General features: G+C 43.1%; 1 protein-coding gene across 5 annotated transcripts in view; it reads right to left on the bottom strand.

Moving 5' to 3' along the window:
• Positions 1 to 26,262, bottom strand: part of RASGRF2 (Ras protein specific guanine nucleotide releasing factor 2) — a 274,907-nt gene that overhangs the window by 5,195 nt on the left and 243,450 nt on the right. For 4 of the 5 annotated variants that reach the window (XM_070793984.1, XM_070793985.1, XM_070793987.1 and 1 more), the window contains 7 exons: positions 18,317 to 18,377; positions 17,895 to 17,998; positions 15,136 to 15,220; positions 11,120 to 11,317; positions 5,387 to 5,466; positions 3,950 to 4,067; positions 3,312 to 3,380 (listed from right to left, as the gene is read on the bottom strand). In XM_070793984.1, coding sequence (XP_070650085.1) covers positions 3,312 to 3,380; positions 3,950 to 4,067; positions 5,387 to 5,466; positions 11,120 to 11,317; positions 15,136 to 15,220; positions 17,895 to 17,998; positions 18,317 to 18,377 — 715 coding nt within the window. Of the gene's footprint in view, positions 1 to 3,311; positions 3,381 to 3,949; positions 4,068 to 5,386; positions 5,467 to 5,498; positions 6,217 to 11,119; positions 11,318 to 15,135; positions 15,221 to 17,894; positions 17,999 to 18,316; positions 18,378 to 26,262 lie in introns of those variants that run through there. The other variant, XM_070793986.1, reaches the window with a different exon arrangement.

The following is a 26,262-nucleotide window of genomic DNA, read 5'->3' as shown; positions in this document are numbered from 1 at the left end:
ATCTCTTTATTTTTACGGAGAGATAGCAGATATAAGTAAAATTAAATACTTTCATTAGTTTTGACAAAAGTAAATGCCCATGTGACTTATATATCTGGAGAAGGAAATAGCAACCCACTCCAGTATTTTTCCTTGGGAAATCCCATGGACGGAGGAGCCTGGAGGGATACAGTCCATGAGGTTGCAAAGAGTTGGACACGACTTAGCGACTAAACAATAACAATCAAGCTACACATGTAGCGTGCTAGAGGATAATTTCATCACCCCAGAAAGTTCCCTCACGCAGCTTCCCCATTAACCTACTGCCAGAAGCGATCGCTGCTCTGATTTCTGTCACCACGTGTTAGTCCTGTCTGCTCTAGAACTTCATGTGAGTGGAATCACACAGTAGGTACTCGTCTGTGTCTGGTTTCTTCTACTCCGCATAATGTGCTGGACTCATCTGTGTTGTGGAGTGTTTCACTGGTTATCTTCTACTGCTGAGTAGTGGCCGACTGTATAGATACACCGCAATTTGTTTATCCATTCATCTGTTTATGGACACCTGGGCTATTTCCAATTTTTGGCTATTATTAAGAAATGCCATCAACATCTTATGTGAGACTTTTTGTGAGCATGTTTTCACTTCCCCCTTGGATAAATACCTGAGTCATAAGGTATTTAAGTTAAATATGCATATTTAACATTTTCAGAAACCTCCAAAGGACACACTTTTCCAAAGAGGTTGCACCATGTTACTCTCATCAGCAATGTATGAGAATTCTGGTTACTTGGTATATCAATTTTTAATAAAAAAATATATAAAATAACCTCCAAAACTGTTGTGCCTATAGTACATGAGAGTATCTGTTATCCCATATCGTAACTCAAGTTTGCTGTTAACAATATTTTAAAAATTTGTCTGTCTGATAGCTGATAATGATGCTTTGTAATTTGTATTTTTCTTATTAGTGAAGTTGAGCATTCTCCAAATATGTATTGGACATTTTTGTTTCTTCTTCTGTGAATCACCTGTTTATAGCTTTATCAATATTGTGTTGTTTATGATTTTTCTTATAGATTTATAGGAATACTTTTTTAATTTATAGGAATAATTTTATTCTGTCTTTGTTTTTTATGTTACAAACATTGTCTCCTAGTCTATTGCTTGTACTCTGACTTTTTAAACAATTGCCCTTTGTCAGATAGAAGTTTTAGATTTTGATTCAGCAAACTGTATCAATCTCATCTTCTAAAGCTTTTGCATTCTGTGTTTAAGAAGGTCTTTCAAATCCAAAGATCATGAATATTTTGTCCTATATTATTTCATTTAAATAATGTAATGTTTCTTTTTGTATAAGGTAGTGAATTAATCTGGAATTTATTTTTTGAATAGTATAAGATGGAGAACAAAAATCCCTATTTCATTTACACAATGGTCAGTTTCTTTCTGTCACTTTCTTTAAATGTCTCCTTTATCCCATATTAAATTTTCATATAGACAAAATCTGCATCTGGACTTTATCCTACTCCACTGAGTTTGTATTCCTCTGCCAAGATAGTCCTCTTCTATTCACTGCAGTGTTAGTGTCTGTATCTGGTAGGGAAGGCTCTCCCTTACTCTTCTTATTTTTCAAAAAGTTCTTATCTTTTTTTTGCCTATCAAAGCTTCCTTATGAGTTTCATAATAAGTATGTCAAGTTCCATGAAATAACAGGGATGATGAACTGTGTGTTAAATTGGAATCTTCTACCTTACCATTTCAATTTTTCTGTAAAGCTAAAATGATTCTAAAAAATAACATCTATTACAAAATGAAAAAAAAGAAAGAAGAGGAAAGGAAAGAAAGAAAAGGAAGAAAGAAAAAGGTAATAAACATCAGTTATTGTTGGGATGGAGAGAAGAAGGGGATAATGACATGAGATGAATCCTGAAAGATGAGTAGGGACTACATAATGCAAGATTTCTGGGATATATCAAAATTTTTTTCTTTCCTTAGCCTAAGAGCAAAGATAAGCCAATAAAATATTTTAAGCAAGGGGCAAATAACTCCCACTGTGTGTTTCAGAGAGTCCTATTTGGCTGTAAATTTGTTGAATGGATTTGCATTCAGTACACCAGGTACCAAATAGGAAAAGGAGTACGTCAAGGCTGTACATTGTCACCCTGTTTATTTAACTTATATGCAGAGTACATCATGAGAAATGCTGGGCTGGAACAACCACAAGCTGGAATCAAGATTGCCGGGAGAAATATCAGTAACCTCAGATATGCAGATGACACCACCCTTATGGCAGAAAGTGAAGAGGAACTCAAAAGCCTCTTGATGAAAGTGAAAGTGGAGAGTGAAACAGTTGGCTTAAAGCTCAACATTCAGAAAACGAAGATCATGGCATCTGGTCCCATCACTTCATGGGAAATAGATGGGGAAATAGTGGAAACAGTGTCAGACTTTATTATTCTGGGCTCCAAAATCACTGCAGATGGTGACTGCAGCCATGAAATTAAAAGACACTTACTCCTTGGAAGGAAAGTTATGACCAACCTAGATAGCATATTGAAAAGCAGAGACATTACTTTGCCAACAAAGGTTCGTCTAATCAAGGCTGTGGTTTTTCCTGTGGTCATGTATGGACGTGAGAGTTGGACTGTGAAGAAGGCTGAGCGCTGAAGAATTGATGAACTGTGGTGTTGGAGAAGACTCTTGAGAGTCCCTTGGACTGAAAGGAGATCCAACCAGTCCATTGTGAAGGAGATCAGCCCTGGGATTTCTTTGGAAGGACTGATGCTGAAGCTGAAACTCCAGTACTTTGGCCACCTCATGCGAAGAGTTGACTCATTGGAAAAGACTCTGATGCTGGGAGGGATTGGGGGCAGGAGGAGAAGGGGACGACAGAGGATGAGATGGCTGGATGGCATCACTCACTTGATGGACGTGAGTCTGAGTGAACTCCGGGAGTTGGTGATGGATAAGGAGGCCTGGCGTGCTGCGATTCATGGGGTCGCAAAGAGTCGGACACGACTGAGCAAGTAAACTGAACTGAACTGAACACCAGGTACCAGACATTGGTAGCTTGGACAAGGGGTGGTGGTGGTGGTGTGGACAGCTTCACAAGAAATACTGGATATAAAATAGATAGAATTTGATAATGAATTGATATTCTTTTTGCTTTCTTTCTTGTTTTTCTTAATCAGAGTTACCAAATGTTTGTCTGTCTTTTTGGTCTTTTCTTTGAGTTAGCTTTTGGTATTATTGATCTACTCTACTGCTGTTTCCAATTAACTAACTTCCACTTCTTTCTTCAAGTTCCCTGACAACCATACAAGATTACCTTTGGCTGATGATCGATTCGATAGGAAGTCTGCTGGAACTGGCGTATCTCTCTGATGATGTGTGATATCTGATGGAGGAAGAACAGAAGCAAAGCATGAGCACTGCCCTGGGTTGCAGCACAGTATTCTGGGAGCCTGTCCCAGAGCAGTCAGTCCCTTACTCCATCCATTGAGGCACCTGGAGCCCTGCTCCATCATGACCTAGCCCTAGGGCTTTTTTGCCTTCAATGAGCCACAAGAAACCCTAACAGCAAGAAGATACTGAATTCCCAATCAGGGAAACAGCTGGCACAGGGTATCCTCAGGTGACAGGCATGGGGCGCTAGTGTCCATGGGCTCCTCACTTCTAAATGCTCAGAACCCAGCTGTCCAACAAGAAGCCTTCAGCATCTGTCTATCCCTGCTCAGTCTCAGAAAGTCATCCCTGGGGCTTTATTCCCCACCCTCATTGTCTAGACTGCCAGCTGAAAGAGGACTGAGAATATCTCCTGAATCAGCCAACATCAGGTATCAGACCCAGTGTCGCATAAAAAGGTCAAGATGAAAAAGCAAACGGTCACTCTTCCATGACATCGCCTCTTCTCTATAAGCCACTGAGGTCACCAAGACAGGCTGCTTACATGAAACTCGAACCCACCATTCTCATCTTGGAGAAATTGACGAGGCCTTCCTCGGTAAAGTTTGGTGTTCCTTCTTCAATGAACGCCAGGTCTGTCAGGTACATCCCCAGATAAGGAACAGCCGGGGGGTTACAACTGGAAGAACAAGAGGCACTGTTCACAAGCTCATTCACACAGGTGTCCACCCACCTCCCCCGTTTCAACAGGAAGCAGCTGCGCTGCTCCCCTCCTGAAGAAAAAAACTCTTTTAATCCCATTTTCAGAAGCATGCTCATAATATGCAGAGGTTTAATTATGTCTTACAATAGAGTGTGATACAACATCACAGCTCATGCTTTACTATGTGTTTGAGACAGTGGTACTTCAAACCACAGGATGTCTTATAGACAAATACAAAACATGTGCTAATGGGACTTGCTTGTAGCATTGGCCTGCAGTGCTTGTCAAATGGCCACACCGTTAGGGATGTAAAAGCATGTAGGAAACCCCATGCCCTCACCTCATTTAAGTGCAAACATTCAACCTTGAAGAAGTGGGTGGAAAAATCAATGTGACTAGAACTTGTAAAACTTGTTTTCTGTTTTAGTTAGTATTTAAATGTCTTAGAAGATAGAGATTAATATCACACCTGCACACTAAAGTGAGACCTTCTTTGTTTGGAAGGTGCATTCTCAGAGTCTAGAGGTTGAGAACACGGCCTTTTAATCCAGGGGAAACTGAGTTTGAGTCCCCACTTGCCTACTTCCTAAGTGGTGGTGGGCAAACTCTCTGAACTGCAGCTTCCTTGTCTGTAAAATGGAGACAATGAAACTTTTATCTCTAGTTTTCTATGAGGCTTAAATAAAACACATCAAGCACTTAGCATAGAGTCTATCATTTATTCAATCTTCAGTAAATAGTTCTTATATTATCATTGTTACTTTAAGTCTTTCTTTCCATCATGGCATCACAGGACAAAATTTTCCAGAGTAAGTGAAGTCCATGTGGCAGGTCATAAGAAAACTAATTGCAGGAGGATATCCTCTGTTCTCCCTCCCTCTCTCTCTCTGTATGTCTGAAGAACAAGAAAAGGATCCAGCAACAAAAAGCCAAAAATAAAAAACAAAAGCAACAGGGACTGGAATATTCAAATAAAGAATCACAGGAAATCACTGTATTTAGATTAGGAAATACCAAATAAAGAAACTTTTTATAGTAAAATATAGTAAGATTTACTGTGGTGACATTTTCTTCTTATTTGGAATGCTCTGCATACCATGAGTATATCCATGACACTCACTACATGCGTGGTATTCCAAATGAAAAGGCAAGTCAGAAAAACACCTGATGATGGAAGCTGTGTCCCATTTGGTTTTCTTTTCAAAGCAAAGTATGAGGTAGGCCACTATTTGTATACTGTAAAAATTATATAAATACACTTCTGAATTATGAATAATTTAACAAAATAGACATACTTTTTAAGGGTTTCTCTGAGGTTTTTAAATCTTCCTTCAGACGAAACAGTCTTCTGAAGCTTGTCCATTAGAGCTTTTGTCTAGAAGGAAACAAATAACTTAGTATGTCATGAAAATACCCCTATGGTTTGATAAGGTTGTGAGTTACCGAAAGTTGCTCAATTCTCTTCTACAGTGGCAGGTACGACGACATGATATGATTTTCAAAGTATGGAGATGTACTTAAATTTCACTTGTTAAAAAAGAACATGGGACAATACTAACTCTTTTTAAAAAAATTAATACTAATTTTTTTAATACATTTAAAAGAGAGAAAATGTATAGAAAAGAAAAATTGTAATGCATGGGAAACTTAGGAACTTAAAGACCTAAAAAGAACATACCACATTGGGGATCTTAAAGAGAGGTCCTGTGTCAGGGGGTTTTCATGATGAATCTTTCTGACTGTTAATTTCCAAGTCATCCAAGCACATATTATATTGCTTGGCTGCGGATTGATCAATACCCTCTAGTCCAAATCCTTTGTGTTCATCTTCATCAATTTATTAGAAAAGAATAATTAGTATTTACCAAGAAATACAGTTGCTGATGACATTGGTCTAAAGTTTCTTCTAGAGAAATGGAGAATGGTAGGGTGAGCCTTGGAGATAAAGACTCACTCCTGGTATTACCCACATCCAGGCAGCTTGGTTGTGAGAAGCATCTGGAATGAAGCTGAGAGTGAGGCTCCTCAGACAACTCTGTCTCAGTCTAGAGAGGAGCTTCAAGGCACCATGAGAGCTTCCAGAGTGACTCCAACGGCTACCTTCCCATCCTGGTTCCTGAGGGCTCTGGGAAAAGACAGCCAGCATGGCTTGAACAGGGATGGAGGGTTGTGGGGGTTGGGCAGGGCTCCTGCCTGGTCCCTGGCTGGCCTTCCCTCAAAGAAGCTGCAGAAATAACTGTCCTATAGCCACAGACCAAATTTGGTGGGCTTCAGAGAACATACTCTACCAGGCCTTTTGGATGTTTCCCAGACTAGACTCAGTTCTGCAGAAAAGACAGCTACACAGCTGGTGATATTAACAAAAGCATCTGAAGCAGGGCATTTCTGCAACCAGGCCCTGCCTATGACAGGTCTGAAGCACTGGGTCCTTGAGTATGGCCCATTATTCACAAGAAAGCTGCTTTGAGTGATCTATGTATGTGACTGAAATGGTAGCTTCTATTTAATGTCTCTACAGGTAATATATTCAAATTTTAAAAAATAATTTCAACACCTGCCTTATCATCTCTATTCCATAGTCAGTTCAGTTATTCCTAACCTTGCAGCCTGCCAAAGACATGAAGATTGCTTAAGTTAACCACAGTGAAGGCCTAAAGAAGATTTAACAAGGTGCCAACTTCAGAGGAAAAAAGAAACAGAATGCAGAAAAGAATAGGCAGAGGAGTGACCTGCTGACCCTGATGAAGTGTGGCATGTATGACAAGAGAATAGGCTCTTTGCATCCAGTGCCCAATGGCTGAGGCAACCGCTGCCTTTGGTTCAGTTCAGTTCAGTTAATTCACTCAGTCGTGTCCGACTCTTTGCGACCCCATAAATTGCAGCACGCCAGGCCTCCTTGTCCATCACAAACTCCCAGAGTTCACTCAAACTCATGTCCATCGAGTCGGTGATGCCATCCAGCCATCTCATCCTCTGTCGTCCCCTTCTCCTCCTGCCCCCAATCCCTCCCAGCATCAGAGTCTTTTCCAATGAGTCAACTCTTTGCATGAGGTGACCCAGCCATGACAAAGGCATCAGTGTCCAGGTTTTGGATTCTGATATAGCTTTTTGAAGTCTATTTAAAAAATAGTATTCCAATACCAATTTGTCATAAAATCTCTCAAAAACTAGGAAGAGAGGGTAGCTTCCTCAACTTTATAAAAAAGCATTTACAAAAAAACATATAGTTAATATTGTCCTTAATGGTGAAAAACTGAAAGCTTTCACCCCAAGGTCGAGAATACTAATGAATATTCTATCTTACTATCATATTCAACATAGCATTGGAAAGTCTAGCCAGAGCAAGAAGGCAAGAAAAGGAAATAAAAGGCATATAAATTGGAAATAAACAACTGACATAACTGCCTATGTAGAAAATCCCACGGAATCTATGGAAAAGTCCCAAGGAATAACAGTGAGTTCAGCAACATTACAGATATAAGAACAGAGGAAAATCAATTACATTTGTATATATTAACAATGAATACATGGAAACCCAAGTTAAAACCACAATTACATTTAAAATATCTCCAATGAAAATGAAATATTTAGACATAAATCTAATGAAATATATACAGGACTTATATGCTGGAGATTTCAAATGTTGATTTAAGAATTCAAAGAAAATCTAAAGACTATTGAGAAAAATTGTGTTTATGGACTGGAAGAGTCAATATAGTAAAGATGTCAATTCTCCCAAAATTGACTGATTTAATGGAAGGACTGATGCTGAAGCTGAAACTCCAATACTTTGGCCACCTCATGCAAAGAGTGGACTCATTGGAAAAGACTGATGCTGGGAGGGATTGGGGGCAGGAGGAGAAGGGGACGACAGAGGATGAGATGGCTGGATGGCATCACCGACTCAAAGGACATGAGTTTGGGTGGACTCTAGGAGTTTGTGATGGACAGGGAAGCCTGGCGTGCTGCGATTCACGGGGTCACAAAGAGTCGGACACGACTGAGTGACTCTGAACTGAACTGAACTGAATGGAATTCCAATGGAAATCTCAGCAAAGTTTTTAAGACACAGTTTTTATTCTAAAATGTATATGAAGGTCACAGCATTTAGGGTAGCTAAAATTTTGAAAGAGAAAAATAAAATGAGAGGAGTCTAGAAAGAACTCAAAGATAAAAAAACCCAAAGAACCTAATTAAAAACGGATCTGAAAACATGAACAGACATTTTGCTGAAGATGCAAACAAGCACGTGAAAAGATGTTTACCATTATTAGCTGTTAGCAAATGCAAATTAAAACAGTGATGAAATATCAAAACGGCTAAAATTAAAAACAGTGACAGCACCAAGTGCTGACAAGAATGTAGAGAAACTGGTTCATTCATACCTTCTTGAGAGGAATGTAAAATGGTACAACCTCGCTAGAAAAGACTCTGGCAGTTTCTTATGAAACTTAATGCACAATTACCATATGATCTAGCTACTGCACTCTATGGCATTTATCCTAGAGAAATGAAACGTTATAGTCACACAAAACCTATACATGAATATTCACAGCAGCTTCATTTGTAATAAAATGAAAGTGAAGTCGCTCAGTCGTGTCCAACTCTTGCAACCCCATGGACTGTAGCCTATCAGGCTCCTCTGTCCATGGGGTTTTCCAGGCAAGAGTGCTGGAGTGGGTTGTCATTGCCTTCTCCAGGGGATCTTCCCGACCCAGGAATCGAACCCAGGTCTCCCACATTGCAGGCAGACGCTTTACCGTCTGAGCCACCAGGGAAGCCTCATTTGTAATGCTATACTAAGTCACTTCAGTTGTCTCCGACTCTGTGCGACCCCATAGACGGCAGCCCACCAGGCTCCCTCGTCCCTGGGATTCTCTAGGCAAGAACACTGGAGTGGGTTGCCATTTCCTTCTCCAATGCATGAAAGTGAAAACTGAAAGTGAAGTCGCTCAGTCGTGTCCGACTCTTAGCAACCCCATGGACTGCAGCCCTCCAGGCTCCTCCGTCCATGGGATTTTCCAGGCAGGAGTACTGGAGTGGGGTGCCGTTGCATTTGTAATAGCTAAAACTAAAAACAACCCAGATGTTCTTCAAGGGGTGAATGGTTAAACCAAATAAGGAACTAAGTACTGATACGTGTAAAACTTGAACAGATCGCAAAGGAGTTACGCTGAATAAAAAAAAAGGCAATCTCAAAATGTCATATACTATATGATTCCATTTATATAACATTTTTGAAATGACAAAATTATAGAGATGGAAAACAAATCTGTGGTTGCCAGGAGTTAGGGAGCGAGAGGGAGGAAGGTGGTTGTGGCTATAAAAGGGTGGCAGGAGGTATCCTGGTGATAGAACTGTTCAGTCTCTTGACTGTAGTGAATCTACCCCTGTAATAAAGGCACGTAAAACTAAACACACACATGTACACACATGCTCGAGTACAGGTGGAACAAATGAAGTCTGAATAAGGCTGGTGGATGGTACGAATGGTTAAGTTTGCGGTTGTGATACTGTCTCTAGTTACACAAGATGTAACCATTGGGGACACTGGGTGGAGGGTGGAGGGGATTTCTACTACTTCTTACAATTGCATATGAACCTACAAAGATCTCAACATTAAAAGTTTTTTTTTAAACAGTTTTTTAAAAAGCTGTGGATATTATTTGCAAGGCTTTTTTCATAGAAGAAGAGTCTGCTAGTTCTAGGGGCCAAATTTGAGATTCTCAAAGCACTCCATTTTTACTAAGGAATGGTGGGGAAGGGAATAAAAGATATAGCTTAGGCTTGGTTTCTTGCTATACAGGGAGGAATTTAAAAGGCTTGGAGAGAGAAAAGAAGATAGAATAGAGTAAGAAGTGGTGTCTCTGATAGGGGACTGAACTCTCAGGAGCAACAGAAACCAGATAGTTTTGAGGAAATGTCACAGAATATATGCTCTTCTTCCTGCCTGAAACCCTGGAGGTGGGCGCCCTGAAGACGCCCCTCACCAACTCTAGGCAACCACAATTAGGCGGGCATAGTGGTCTGTGGAAGAAGGATATGCAGAGAGGCCCTGGCAAGACACTCCTAGCCTCTGGTACCCACAGAACACAAAGGAGCCTAGAAAATTCCCCCAACACCCTTTGAGAGGGTCAAACAAGTTATTTATTAATTGTAAAGAAGAGTTAGCCTGCCCACCAGGGATCAGCAAGGGGAAGGGCAGCCTGTAGTAGAGGTGATACACACCCCACCTCAGAGAATCAGCAGCGCCAGTGAGAGCTGAGATGAGATCAGCCAAGCTCCCTGGGGCATGCTCCTGATGGGGTAGGCTTGCCATCCGAACACCAGGCACAGGCAATTCACAGTGGCTTGTACCCAACAGGAAACCAGCGGGGGCACACAGCCTCCCACGAGCCCAGAGAAGCCCTCCCCAACACCCGACATCCACGGACACCATGGCGAAGACCAGGAGGAAAATGGTGATGTCACTCGAATCTTCAAATTATCCGAATGAAAGCAAAAAGCATGAGCAAGCTGAGCCCAATTAAGAGAAAATTAAGAAAGTTATATCCCTTCACATCCATGTCATTATGCAACAACCTGACTACAAGAATGACAAATAAAAAAGGTGAACACACAGGCCCTCGGTCCCTGGTCTCTGGCCCTAAGGTACTTGTACCTTTACTTTGAGGGACGAAGAATGGATCCAGAGACATCACTGTGCTCACCCGGAGTCAACGTGCCCTCCCTAAACAATTCAGTGAACAGCTCCTAACTGTCAACCACAGTGTCTGAAGATGTCCCCAAACACGTTATAATGAATATTTTGGTTTGTATTTCCCCTCCTTAAATTAACCATTTAGAAACGCGCATGAGAGGAATCAATTACGTGGTAAGAACACAGTAATCACCCATGTTGGCACTTTCTTTGCCAATGGAGCTGCTCGTTTCAGCTAATTATTTCCTAATCAGTAATATTTATCTTGGCGCTGGTCTCCCAGACTCTCCTCCCCCGGCGGCGGGAGGTGCCGCCCGCCGGCGCTCACCTGCTTGGACACCTTGGCCCAGGTCTTCTTCAGCCGGTAGATGGCACTTCTGTTTAAGGCTGAGGTGATCTCCAGCACGCCGTTGTAATTGTGCAGGCACCGGCAGATGTCCGCCACCGCCACCCACTTCTCGATGGTGTTGGCTCGGGAGGTGACATCCGCGTAATTCATGATCTGGGAGGCCACCAGGTTACTCATCTGAGACAACGGAAAAGCCGAGAGAGGCCAGCTAAGAGCCAAAGCCATTCATGCAGGGACAGTACCCGAATCACCTACAGCAACGTCAGGAAAGCGAGGGGCAAGGGATGCGAGGTCACGGTTCATCTTTGTTTCTGAGTGGCTTAACTGAGTTTTATTTTTTCAATGAAAGGTATTAATGTATAAGTGTTTATTAATGTATATTTTCCTCAGGAGGAGGTACGACAGAATTTGCCCTGAGTGAACTGACAAGTACGTATTTGTGATTTCTCCTTTGGGACATGGTCTGTTGTAGATCCAGATTCTGAAGAGACTAAAGTTTGTAATAATAACATTATTATTATTAACATTATTAACAGTAATCATGCTCATTCTGAGAGTGAAGAAAGGAACTGTTTGGGATAATCTTGATGGGGGAAGAGGTGATTTTTGTTAATCAGTAATTTTGATGAAGAAGTCATTTCCAAAAATTATTGAAAGAAAGGCATAGGATGAGCTATTCCCCTGAGGAATGGCAGCCTTTGCAGATCAGAGGTTTCAATTCTTGGGGCCTCTCCCCATGTTCCCTGGGTCCCAACAACGTGGGGATAGTCACTCTAGAAACCTCAACCATCACAGAGAAAGAAAACACGTTTCCCTCCAATCAAATCAAATTCTAACCTACCAACTCTCAAACCAGAAACGCTTCGTGCAGGGGAAGAGAACATTTTCACCTTCTTGCTGATTTTTGTTTTCCACCAGCAGTGAAAGGGACCTACAGTTTCAAAGCTAAGTGCTATAACTCTAATAGTTAAGTGCAAGTGCAAGTTGCTCAACTGTGTCTGACTCTTTGCGACCCCATGGACTTTATAGTCTATGGAATTCTCCAGGCCAGACTACTGGAGTGGGTAGCCTTTCCCTTCTCCAGGGGATTTTCCCACCCTCGGGATTGAACCCAGGTCTCCTGCATTGCAGGTGGATTCTTTACCAGCTGAGCCACAAGGGAAGCCCAAGAATACTGGAGTGGGTTAGCCTATCCCTTCTCCAGTGGATCTTCCCAACCTGGGAATCAAACCAGGGTCTCCTGCATTGCAGGCGAATTCTTTACCAACTGAGCTATTAGGGAATCCCCTATTAGTTAAAGCCAAGAGAAAAAAGAGGCACCTTAAGATGCTTAAGACTTAGAAAATGGAAAGGAAAAGGATAGAATTGGATTGATAACTAACAAGAGGAATAAAAGATCCATAATCTCCTATCCATACACTAAATCTGATGAGTACACCCATTCTTTGATAATTCCATAGGTATTTTAGGTGATGGGCTTCGCAGGTGGCTCAGTGAATTAAAAAAAAAAAAATCCATCTGCCAAAAGAGGAGATGCAGGTTCAATCCTGGGTTGGGAGAATCCCCTGGAGAGGGGAATAGCAACCCACTCCAGTATTCTTGCCTGAGAGATCCCATGGACAGAGGAGCCTGGTGGGCTACAGTCCTTGGGGTTGCAGAGAGTCAGAGACATGACTGAGCCCAAACACGAGCATCTTAGGTCACAGGGCCTCCACGTGTGCATATTCATTGATAAGTTATTTTGTAATGAGCACCTACTAAGGACTAGGCATTCTTATAGGTTGTGAGAACAGGAAAAACAAATAAATCAGTCTCCCTGACCTTAGGGTGCTGGGCCTGGTTAGGCCTGGTTAGGAGGGAAGGTGAGGGGAAGTCAGACAGACTCAAGTAAATATCACACAGTGAGATGCAAAGCTAAGGGTGGGGGTGGGGGCAGCTTGAGAATTGGAGGCAGCGTGGGACAGATGCTGGCTTCTGGAAACAGGTCACGCCCGCCCTGGCCCTGAACCCTGAAGGAGGAGTAGGAGGAGCCACTGTCTCCCATCCAAGCATCTGCAAAGGGACAGGGAGAGAAGGTGTGGTGGCGTGGGGGACCTGGCCGGACAGTTGTGTGAGGAGCTCGGGGGACCGTGAGAGACAAGGACGACAGGTGGGCGGGCTCCTGCAGGCCGGGCTGAGAGGCTGCGGCCAAATCAAGAAGACGAGAGGAAAGGCCATGGACAAAATGTCATCACAGACAGGACTACAATTCGATGGGTCTTAGAAGTTATTTCTGTGACACTGTGTGAAGAAAGGGTTGGGTGGCAGCGAGATGGCGTGGGGGTGGGGATTGGTGGGTTAGGAGCTCATGGAGAAGAGAATGAAAGGCCAGATCAAGGTTATGGCCATGGGAAAGGAGGGGAAAGAAGGGTCTGAAACATGGGTAGACTTAGGGCTCACTGGTGTCCTGAGGGGTGAGCAGGGTGGGGAAGACCCCAAGGTTGAGTGAGTGAGTGGCTGGCAGGGCCATCACCCATGGCCAAGGATACAGAATAAGATGAAAAAGTGGGTTTGGCAGGTCTGGGAAGGGCTGGTGATGAGTTCTACGTGCAGTCTGGACACAGTGGCCAATCACGTTATTTTAAGTAGAGACTTGTGGGTCTGGAGCCTGGCACACACAGTCTGGGACCCACGATCTGAACCTCTGATTTAACAGGCATTACATCCCAAGTGTATGTACAACACAGGCAAAAAAAAAAAAAGGTTTATGGTCCACAGCAGGGCCTCTGTTTCTCAGAGAGTGATCCAAACCGGGCATGTGTCCTATCCTTTAGGAAGCAGCTGCATTGATGCTTATTATGTGATAACATCTAATACACATGTACCCTCAGAAAACAGAAAAACTGTACTGAGGATTTGTACGGTTTTGTATTTTGATTCTGAATCATTTACTAATTTACCTACAGGGTCCCTGGCAGTCTTTTTTTTTTTTTTTAATTATCATTATCCCTTTTACTATAGTTTAGTAGAATTGACACGGTAGCCTTCCCTTTGCCCGCATAGACCTGAAGATACTCCAACATCTGTGGTTCTTCCACGGGACTAAGACCATTAGAACAGCACCAACAGGTAGTTGGAAGGTATAAAAGCAACTCCGCCTTACTGCTGCAGAAGAATAGAGGAGATGAACCGACAGCTGGTAACCACTGCACACAGCCTCAGAAGCACTGTGATTATGCTCAAAGAGGTCCCTTCCCACCCTGGAATGTACTGAACTGATCGTTCAGTAATAATGAAGAAGAGCTGTACCAAAACAGCCTTACTATCACCAGCACCACCAGGGGCCTGTGACAAAGTGCAGTCAGAATTAGTCGATCTATGACCATGAAGTAATGATGACCATGATAAAAATAACAGCAACGACCTATGCTTGAGAGTCCCTTGGGCTCCAAAGAGATGAAACCAGTCAATCCTAAAGGAAATCAACCCCAAATATTCATTGGAAGGACTGATGCTGAAGCTGAAGCTCCAGTACTTTGGGCACTTGATGTAAAGAGCTGATTCATCGGAAAGGACCCTGATACTGGAAAAGATTGAGGGCAGGAAAAGAAGCAGGTGGGAGAGGAGGTGATGGTTGAATGGCATCACTGACTCAGTGGACATGAATTTGAGCCAATTCTGGGAGATACTGGAAGACAGAGAGCCTGGAAGGGTACAGTTCATGAGGTCACAAAGAGTTGGACACAACTCAGCAACTAAGCAACACCACCTATGCATCACTAAGCATTCATGGGATGTGTGTACCATCAAAGTGAACCTTTAGGACTGAAAGGTAACTGGAAGTTATCACATCACTGTGAACTCATAGAAGAGATTAAAGCTTATTTTTTAACATTCCATCAATTTTGTTGAAGTGAGTGGCAGACTTCCTTTAATTTAGAGAAGGAGTCTGAAGACCCTGATACTCATCTTCCTATAACACTCCCGCCCAAGGTTTCATTGTTATGGTTACTCACATCATTGAAGTGTTGGCTGGTTTTCATAATGTATGGTGTTCTTTCATTTTTATCCAGCTTCATCCACCCCTGCCCAAGAAATTCTCTGAAAGTTCAAAGCAAAACACAAAATCAATTAAGTTTTTTAAGGGTATCTACGGTCCTGAATATCTATTATGAATATTATATAAATTAAACTTGACACTGCTCAACTGCTGCTGCTTCATCTCAGATGAATTTTAGCCCAATTCTACTGTTTCACCACTGGATGCCAAAAAGAAAGAGATTTTTCGGTTTTCAGCTTTCTCTTATAAATGTTTGGAGTGAGTGAGTGATAGTCAGTCGTGTCCAACTCTTTGCAACTTCATGGACTGTAGCCCTCCAGGCTCCTCTGTCCATGGGATTCTCCAGGCAAGAATACTGGAGTGGGTTGCCATTTCCTTCTCCAGGGATAAGTGTTTGCAACTGTGTCCTTATTAGGATCATAATAAAGGCTTCTCTGAAATTGGAAAACAAAGACAAGAGGAATAAAGAGGCTAAGTACTAACTCAGAAACCAAGACCATTTCCCCTGGATCAGCTTAAAAAATCTTAAGGCTTAGCAGAAGGCTCAAAAAATTCATCACTACCAAAAATATTAATCAGCAACAGCATGTTTTCCTCCACTTTGTTCTGACATTCTCCAGGAGAATGTCAATTCCACAGGCAGGGACTTTCCTTTGCTCTCCCCAGAGCCCAGAACAGTCCACGTGGGAAGGGCTAAAAGAACAAACACCAGTGTTAGCACTTTGCAGCCTGGTCATTTGAGGAAGGCAGTTATGGCAGGGGGAGCTCAGCCTGGTGGAAAGTCTGTCTTCGAAATAACATTCCCGCTCCTTCATTTCATTCATGAGCAGGTCCCGGGATCACAGCAAGCAAGGGACAATCAAGCTGGAGCATACAGGAATTATTTTGTCAAGGCACTACCAAAAATAACTTAAAAAGAAATTACTCTGACACATTCTCAATCCAGAAATGTTGACTGAGTCCCTAGGCAACGACCTTTGTCCCGTGATGTAGATGGTACTACTGTTCCGGTCCTGCAAGGCCGTTGTATACAAGATGTGCTAACTCCATGGAGGAAAATAACTGGTACATGTTCACAGCAGCACAGAGGGGACAGGAGGAGAGGTGAGATGCATCCCAGGAAGAGACCACAACACAGTCAGCCACAAAGGTCCAGGCTTTGCTCTTTCTCCTCCTCCATAGAGGTCATGCCCCGTCCCTCCTGAATCCTCATTGCACAGAAGGGTCGTCAGGAGGAAGGCGAAGAGGCTCCTAACTCAAGTCATCAAATAGTTAATGGGTTCATTTGTTCGGCCATGGGGCCACATTCCTTTTTTTAAATGGAAGATGCTATTTAATTATTTTTATTGGGGTATAGTTGCTTCACGATGTGTTAGTTTCTGCTGTACAACGTAAGTGAATACGTATATTCAGCTGTATGTATACATACAAGCCCGCCCTCCGGGACCCCCTCCCCACCCACCCCACCCCTCTAGGTCATCACCGAGCACTTAACTGAGCTCCCTGTGCTATACAGCAGGTTCCCCTAGCTCTCTGTTATACACATGGCAGAACATATGTCAGTCCCAATCTCCCAGTTCATCCCCCTCCCCTCTGGGTCCACGTCTGTTCTCCGTACCTGCGTCTCTATCTCTACCCCCCAAATAAGTTCACCTGTACCATTTTCCTAGATTCCACATATATGCATTAATATATGATATCTGTCTTTCTCTTCCTGACTTACTTCACCCTGTCACGGATAGGTCTACAAGTGCTGAAAGAGGAGGCAGGAAATAAGACAAACGCATTACAGAAAAGTCTGCAGGAGCATCGCTAGCCCTGCTCTTTATGCCCCTTTGACCTATGACCCCCCATGCTGCTACGCCAGAGCCTCCATCATCACGGGTGCCCCCTGCTCTACACACGACACGGACCTCCCTTAGACCTCTTGCTCGGCCCCTTCCTTGCCTTCCATTCAGCTAGGACTTCACAGAGGATTTGGGCCAACAGCTGTTATTTGTCCAAACAGAGGCTCTGTGTGTGGACCTGCTGGAGGACTGCTGGAGGCGGGCGGCTGAAAGAGCCACCATCCTCTATACATGAGGCAATGATGCTTGTTATGTGACAGCATCCACTTGCCACATACACACTCCACATGCACTCTGTGCCAAGCACTGTCCTGGGAATCTGTCTTGCTGTGGAGTTGCCACGGTCAGCAGTACTTGAAGATTTATGGATGTGGCTGAAGAACTGCAGCGGAATTTACAGCATTGACCCAACATCCATGTTTCTCAAAGTATAGTCCTGGACCACACAGAATTACCTGGAATTCCCATTGAAAATAAAGTTTCTTGGGCCTCAGACCTACCAGAATCAGAATCTCTGAGGGAAGCACCTAGGAATGTACATTTTTTAACAAGTCTCCTGAATGACTTTAGGCACCATGAAGTCTGAGAACAACTGTTACAGCTGCATGAAGGTTTCTATAACATTAGGATGTGAGTGGTCAGAGAAACTCACATTCTATGTTTAACTGCAGTACATACAGAAGCATAACAGTGACCATCTTGAGGGTTTCCAATATTTCTGTATCAATATTTTCAACATAAACTGGAACCCAAAGACATTCAAGTGGGTCCAAACCATCATAAGATGAAAAGCCACAGCTCTGTGCACACACGTGGGGTTGCAGCAGGGTGGGGGTGGGGGGCGCTGCGGCCGTGGGTGCACACTCACTCGTAGGGAATGCTTCTGAAAACGATGTGGTCCAGGAGGGTTATCTGCTCAGCCAGCTCCATGGCCGACAAGGTCTCGAAGCACTCGGCCTTCGGACAGTCCGTCTGCAAGAGATGAGGACAGGGAATGGCACACACCTAGAAGCCAGGTACCCGTCAGCTCACTGCAGTTGCTGGAGTACAAAGTCCACCCCGGATTCCAGCTCTGAAGAAAATGGTGGAGCGCTCAGAGATATCAGGCAGCATTAACATCATGGACCATGATGTTAAACGCTGAGCCAAATCTGGTCCCTTTCACACAGTTTCAGGGATAGAACATATAGTCCCGACCCCAGTTACCAGCTGTGGGCACAGTGCCTGCCTTTGCGAGGTTAAGTCTCACACATAATTAATTGTGCAGGATAAGACTATGGCTCAACTTACCAGCTGAATTATATCCTCTAGTTTTAGGTGGATGTCATCTTGATCATCTTGTGAAAGGGCCCTAAAAAAAGTCAAAATATCCTCCATGAAAAGAACATAGACAGGCCAGGAATGAAACGACAAAAATGCAGTTCAGTTTCCCCCAGGGTGGAAAGTCAGAGGGTTTGGGTCTACGAGACTGTGGGGACTTGTGTTGAAGACATGGGGTCCAGAAAACAGAAGATGCACATGTTAAAGGCAGAAGAAGATCATCAAGAGAGCTGACTTATAACAAGGAGTCAGCCCGTTGTACACAAAATTGCTGTGTTAGTCACTCAGTCGTGTCTGACTATGGGACCCCATAGATGACACCAGGCTCCTGTCCATGAAATTCTCCAGGCTAGAATACTGGAGTGGGTAGCCATTCCCTTCTCCAGAGCATCTTCCCAATTCAGGAATTGAATCTGGGTCCCTTGTACTAAAGGCAGATTCTTTACCATCCGAGCCACGAGGGAAGCCCAAGGTTGTAAGTAAAACACCCACTGTGAGAGCGAAGCAGAGGGTGACCTGGGGCTTTGCCTTACTGAGAGGACCTGCGCCAGGAATCCGGGCACCCTGCACTGCTGGCAGTCAGGGTTTCTAACAGGCTGAGTGCTCTGTCCACACTCCTCCAGCCCCTGCCCTGTACCCCCCGACCCCCGCACCGCTGGTGCTGAGGCAGAAGATGCAGAGCTGCCCCCTCCCCAGGCACAGGCAGACCAGAAGCTCAGGAGAGTTTCCAAGTATCAAGAGTTTGAACAATGCCAGGCAAAGACCAGCAGGTAAACTCTTCCCTGTTGCTTCCCAGTTGGGCTTTCCCAAGACACATTTGGTCTTGTATCCATCCCCACACTTGGTGTTATTCAGCTGTCAGCCAATATATTTTTGATCAGTGACAAATGAATTAAAAGAATTCCTAAGTTAAGGCAGGTGCTGGTTTCAGAGTGAGAGTGATACTTCATGTCCGACAGGAGTTCAGAGTCCAGGGTTATTTAATCCTGATTATATAACTTTTATCTGGGCCAAACACTTTAGGTGTCCTAAAATGAAGGCACAATCATGTGTTAAAAGTATTAAAAAAATTTAAACACTGCCCAACTGTGTACCTGTCTGTTGGAGGATGCTAGTTTTAAAAAGCAACAATGATATGATATTCTGTTGTGTTCTTAATGGATTAAAACAAAACTATCCCCTTAAAAATACAAAATCAACTGAGGTGGGTAACTGTATGCCCATTATGTGCTAGGAACATGCTAACCATCTGACACACACTCTCTCCTGTATCATAAAAAATCGCTTTAAGTAAAGCTTTATTATATCCATTTTATAGATGAGGAAACAAAAGCTCAATGAAATGGACTAACTGGCCCAGGGTTTGGTTCAGTTTGCTTCCCTGTTGCTCTTGCTTGTCATGAGCAGGCTTACGAAAGGCACTGCTTCCAGAGTCCAGCATAGAACACACACCGAAAAAGGTCAGTTCCCTTTCCTCTGTCTTCCTTCTCTCCAACAAAAGCTCTAGGCTTCATTTTGATATTTGGCAAAACTAATACAATTATGTAAAGTTTAAAAATAAAATAAAATTAAAAAAAGAAAACAAAAAAAAACAAACCAAAACAAAACAAAACAAAACAAAAAAGCTCTAGGCTATTTACAAGGGAGCAGAATCCTCCCAGCTCATAGGAGTGGCAATCCTCTTGCCTGCAATTAGCCATATCATTTATGAGAAGAAAAAGTCACCATATGCTAAGGGGCAGATGAAGGTGAGGAAAAAATAAGTAAACACAACTCCTTCTCCAAAAACTGTTACCTCACACTTAAGGGTCAGACACAGGGGGAAAGCTCTTTCCCAAAGTGCATGTCATTCTTTCTACTGTAGCCTAGGTTCCTGGAGAGAGATCAGTGGCCACATAACTATGCGTCGCTGTGGAAAAGATCTTTTTTATGAGGTTGGGCAATATTCTTTACTTGGAAAGAAATGGTCCAGAAGTTATTTCACTTCTTTCAAATGTTCCTTTCCTCAGCGATCTTACTCTAATGTTCCAAGCTATGTCTGGTCCCATTAAGTTACCTAATATTTCTCTCTTCAAAAGAATCTCTGCTCTATAGATCAAAATAAAGGCTATCTCTTTCAAAAGGGCCCCTTAGAACAAAAGCTCTTAACCCTAGAGTATCACTAAATAATCTCTAAGGGTCCATAAACCTTTTTGAAATGACATACAAATGTGTGCATATATTCATGCATTTCTTTTTTGGGGGAGGATATGGCTTCCATTATATTCTTTTGGGGGAATCTGTGATCCCCAACAAGATTAAAGATAACCATAGAAATGTATGCTGTTGCTGCTGCTGCTAAGTCACTTCAGTCATGTCCAACTCTGTTGCGACCCCATAGACGGCAGCCCACCAGGCTCCCCCGTTCCTGGGATTCTCCAGGCAAGAACACTGGAGTGGGTTGCCATTTCCTTCTCCAATGCATGAAAGTGAAAAGTGAAAGGGAAGTTGCTCAGTCGTGTCTCACTCTTAGCGACCCCATGGACTGCAGCCTACCAGGCTCCTCCATCCACGGGATTTTCCAGGCAAGAGTACTGGAGTGGGGTGCCATTGCCTTCTCCAATAGAAATGTATACTCTGCCATAAAACAGCATGTGACGTTGCTGTTTTACAAAAGATTTTTGTGTTATCATTAAGGAACCAGCCCCAGAATTTGATGCCCACCCATGAATTCATCAGTGATGGCAAGTTTTGGATTCTTAAGGTAGATGTGAACCAAGGAAATAGCTCAAAACAATGTAGAAATGTGTTTAATAAGTGAGGATGATCCAGCTGTCAAAAAACACTTTACACCAAAATTAGAAGTGACTATAAAGTAAAAAACTTAATGGATGATTATCTTTGAAGACATTCTCAAGCCAGGAGGTGAACAGACTCTGTCTAGTAAGAGAGGTAACCCCTGACAACCATTTGGAATAGGGGCAAGATGTCATTTTGGTGTAAAAGTTCTAATGGGTCTGAACAAAATAAATGCTATACATAAACACCCACACGTAAAATACTCTTGCTCTGAAACATGTAAACCTCCACATGTGAGTACCTTAGCTTGATGTAAAAGTTTCACAGAAACACAGTCTCCTGAATTTCCTTTGATTCTGGTAAACTGATTTAATGAAACCAAGGAAACCATTTATCCTGGCCTGTTCATTTGAATATCTGGTTTACTGTATGAAACAATTTGAATAAAGTAGTTCTTCTTCAAAAAAGTCTGATACTACTAGGGTCTGTGTGAGGTTTGTGGGTCCCCTTGTCATGACTGAAGCCATTCCAGTTGACCATCCAGGAAGTCAATCATTGCTTCTTTTCATTCAGTGGCATGCTAGTTGTCTACAAAAAACTATACTACATAGATTCAGAAGCCAGCTAGTCAGACAACATTGGAGGAATATGAAAGTCTTCAGCAGAGGTTTTTATTCACAATCAGGGCCATAACACTACTGATGCCAATCAAGCTTCTTCATCATAAAGTAACCCCCATGACACTGTGTGAGGTGGGGATGGTTCGTCACAGAAAGTTTTCACTGTACTGTATTAATGTATCATGCATTTAAATACATGTGTTATGGCTCACTGTTATATGACTTGAATACATATAAATCTTTAATATCAGGACTTTTTTTTTTTTTACCCTTCCCAATCCTAACATATTCACTGGGAGGTATGTTCAGAAAAGTTCCTGTCGGATGTGAAGGCTTCCCTAACTCTGTCCAGTTCCAATAGAGGATGGATTTGCTTAGTCTTCTGACTACTTTGGAGTTTGATGAGTACTCCGGGATCCTGGGTTTCGATCATGCAGTATGATCATTTTAATATTTGTGGACCTATAATGCAATACCAGGGGAAAAAAAACCTAAGAGGAAGTGGGATTATGCAAGTTTTACAGCTAGAAAATTTCCCCTTCAAATGCAGAAATCATGTAGTCTTAAAAACAGAGTCAAGAGCACCGGCCTCTGCCCTTGAAGCGTTCCACACCCTCTGGGCTGCTTGCTTGCTGCTGTGACTGGATGCCTGGGTCCGTGGCATGGCCTGCCTCAGACTGCTCCTCCCCACCTTGTGAATGGGTTAATCTCATGTTGCTACTGGGACCTACCAGACCACCTCATCCTTCCCATGCTTTCTCAGGCATGACTTTCCTTCCTCCCAGGCTTCCTTGAGCCCATTGCTATCCATGCTCTGACACACTTTTCAAAGGCAGCTGTCCACAAATGCAATGAAATGTTTATTACTAAATTCTCTCGGTTTCAGCTGAAAGTAATTCCCTGTTTATTTTCAAATTAAGAAATGAACAGGAAAATCTTCACACTTTTCAGAGTTGTTAAATAATCCTTTTGCTTTCTGTTTCTTTCTCCTATACCCCACACTTTTTTTTTCATAAAGAGATTTCATGAACGATAACATTCCTTCAATTGATGGTTCTATCTAGGTCTTACTTCCTACTATGCTTTCTAATTATTCTGATATGATTTTTAAAAACATAAATTTCACACACATAAGTATTTGATATGGAAAATTATCAAAAACCCTAAAAACAAATCTATGATGTATTCCTCCTATAATCACAATCTCATGTGCTGGGGCTGCTGCTGCTGCTGTTGCTAAGTTGCTTCAGTCGTGTCTGACTCTGTGCAACCCCATAGACAGAAGCCCACCAGGCTCCCCCGTTCCTGGGATTCTCCAGGCAAGAGCACTGGAGTGGGTTGCCATTTCCTTCTCCAATGCATGAAAGTGAAAAGTGAAAGGGAGGTCGCTCAGTCGTCTCCGACTCCTACCGACCCGATGGACTATATAGCCTACCAGGCTCCTCCATCCATGGGATTTTCCAGGGATCCTCAAACATGATGCAAGTGGAATGAATTATTTGGCAGGAGAAATTCAATCAAATACCAGTTGTTTTCTTGTAGCAGGGTTTACTGCACAAATCTATTCACTAGCTTGTTGGGAAGATAAGTTAGTGCCCCAGAGGCTCAGCTGACCCAGACTAGGACTCAGGATCTGGCTGTTGGCTCAGCTGATGGGCTGGTGACCGACCAGTATCTGTATCTGTCGGCTTCCGTTGATAAGTCCCTATGTTAAGGGCTAAACAAAGGCTTTTGTTTTGGGTTCATGGGAAGAAAGATGGTGAGAAGTGGGAGAATGGACAGGGGAGTGTAACATCTATTTCCTGCTAGGCTCCATGAGTGACTTTTGAATTCTTACAGTGAAACATGTGGAACTAAGAAAGACATGGGAAGAGCTGTTTTCACAAAAGACAGAGACTCTGGGTTGAGGGAGGCTGCTCTGGGGCCCAGGGGGCACAGAGACGGGGCAGGTGGCATCTTTCTCAGCTTTTCAATAGGGAAATGGTAACTTCACAAGACTGCAGGCAGCATCTCCACAAAAACTGTGGCGGTGCTGGAAGGGGTCTCCCTCAAATGGCCTGGGAGCTGTGAGCGTGAATAAAGGTGCTGAGGCAGAAAAATCACTGGGTTCGTTCCTGAGCACATTTCTTGGGACTTTCAGAACACCTGGAAAGACTCTACAAGAAGCTGGAATTCTGCATGGGCAGCTAGGGGGCACCCCATCGGTGGAATTGCTTTTTTTTTTTTTTTTAACTTGTTTTTTTCTTTTACAAAATAGTAGTAAGTAGGTTATGACTGTGGAAGTTGCTTTGGTAACAACTTTGAGATATAATTCACATACCAAACAATCCACCCATTTAAAGTATATATTTAATGATTTTTTAATTGCATTCACTTGTTGATTTATTTACTATTGTAAAATATTAAATTAGTTTTTTAATTGAAGTATAGTTGATCTATAATATCGTGTTAGTTTCAGGTATACTACTGCTATGCTGCTAACTCACTTCAGTCATGTCCGACTCTATGTGACCCCACAGACGGCAGCCCACCAGGCTCCCCTGTCCCTGGGATTCTCCAGGCAAGAATACTGGAGTGGGTTGCCATTTCCTTCTCCAATGCGTGGAAGTGAAGTCGCTCAGTCGTGTCCAACTCTTAGCGACCCCATGGACTGCAGCCTACCAGGCTCCTCCGCCCATGGGATTTTCCAGGCAAGAGTACTGGAGTGGGGTGCCATTGCCTTCTCCGAGGTATACTACAGTATAGGGATTTAATATTTTTGCAGATTATATTCTACTATAGGTTTTCAAAATTATTATGATGTCTTTTCTATAGATACGATAACGAAGCTCAAGGCAAGTTGAGTTTGACTAAAGATCTAGCCTGGTTTTACTTGGGCTGTAGAGCCCTGACAGCAGAAACTATTTTTCCCAAGAGTCAGTGCTTTATAATAATAACAATGCCTGTAGCAGTAACATGAGTGCTAAGTATGTTTCAGGTATAACCTCTTCACACATATTACATCATGTGATTTTCACAACAACCCCATGAGGTAGGTATTTAGAGTCCCACTTTATAAATGAGAAAAATTAGGTTAAGATTGACTAAGAAACTCGACAGTTATTAGTGGTTGAGCCAAGATTTAAACCTGTCACCCCCTGCAAAAGCTAGAATCAGACGGCTAGATGTCACAGTCCCAGGCTGACCATCTACTAAAATTTCCACTCGTTACTGGTCTTACACCTCTAATTCTTAGGTCACTTATTCAGGACAAAAAATTGTACATCTAAAGCCTGATGACTAATAAAGACCTGGGATGGTAAATAAAGTTCGTCTGAAGTAGAAGTGCCAGTCAGCTGAGTTCTGAGCTCACCTTCGGGCACAGGCAGAGAGTGCTCAGGATTGATCGGTGATGCCTGGCATGGGTGCTGGGAGGGGAGAAGCAACACAAAGGCCTCAAATTGCCCAGGCCTGACAGCCTTTCCAGTCTGATCACCTCCATTTTCCTGCCAGCTATTTGGTCAAACGTCACTAGGGGTCCACACTTCCAGAACCTAGTTTTCAATCATCCATGCTTTAAATACAAAGAGCATAGCCAACAGTTTATACAAAGAGAAGAACAGCAGTCACTCAAAGACGTAACCGCTCATCCACTGACACCAGGCTTTATCTGAAGATGTATTTAGAACTTTAAAATCTGAAGATAGCATAGTAACAGAGTCTCAAAGTTTACTGAGATGTTTTCATAGAATGGAAAAACTGAAGACCCTTAACGGCTTCCTCAGCTCAGTTCAGTTCAGTCACTCAGTCGTGTCCGACTCTTTGCGACCCCATGGACTGCAGCACGCCTACGGCTGCCCTAAACAAGTACAACAAACAAAGTGACTGGAAACAACAGAAATTCACTGTCTTAGTGTTCTAGAGGCTCGAAGTCCAAACACAAGGTGTCGGCAGAGCCATGCTCCTTCTGAAACCTGCAGAGGAATCCCTCCTTGCAGGGGTCCCCAACCTCCGGAATCTAATGCTTGATGACCTGGGGTGCAGGTGATGTGATAATAATAGAAATAAAGTGCACAATAAATGTAATACCCTTGAATCATCCTGAAACCATCCCCACCCTACCCCACCCTCAGTCTGTGGAAAAACCGTCTTTCAAAAAAACCAGTCCCTGGTAGCAAAAAGGTTGGGGACCGCAGCTTCCTTGCTTTCCCCCAGCTTTTGAAAGTTTTCTAGCACTCGTTGGCACTCTCTGGCTTGCAGCTGCATTACTCCAAGCTCTGCTCCATCTCCACACGGCCTTCTTTCTTTTGGAGAGGTCTCCAAAAGCACGATGCATTCAGTTAAACTGGATTCTCCTCTACACACAAGCATTCAGGATAATGAAGAAACAATAGAGCCAAGCATAGAAGAAAGGAAGGGTTCTTTCCACTGCAGATGCAGAGGGAGCTAAAAGTCAGAATGGTATAAAGGAGGAGCAGGCACCAGGCTTCCTACCCCACGCAGGGACAGACACACAGCCACAAGTGAGCTGGAAGCTGT

Source organism: Bos indicus, chromosome 7, assembly GCF_029378745.1.
Source record: "Bos indicus isolate NIAB-ARS_2022 breed Sahiwal x Tharparkar chromosome 7, NIAB-ARS_B.indTharparkar_mat_pri_1.0, whole genome shotgun sequence".
NCBI lineage: Eukaryota > Metazoa > Chordata > Mammalia > Artiodactyla > Bovidae > Bos > Bos indicus.
The sequence above is the reverse complement of the archived record's forward strand: the minus strand, read 5'-3'. Positions and strand labels throughout refer to the sequence as shown.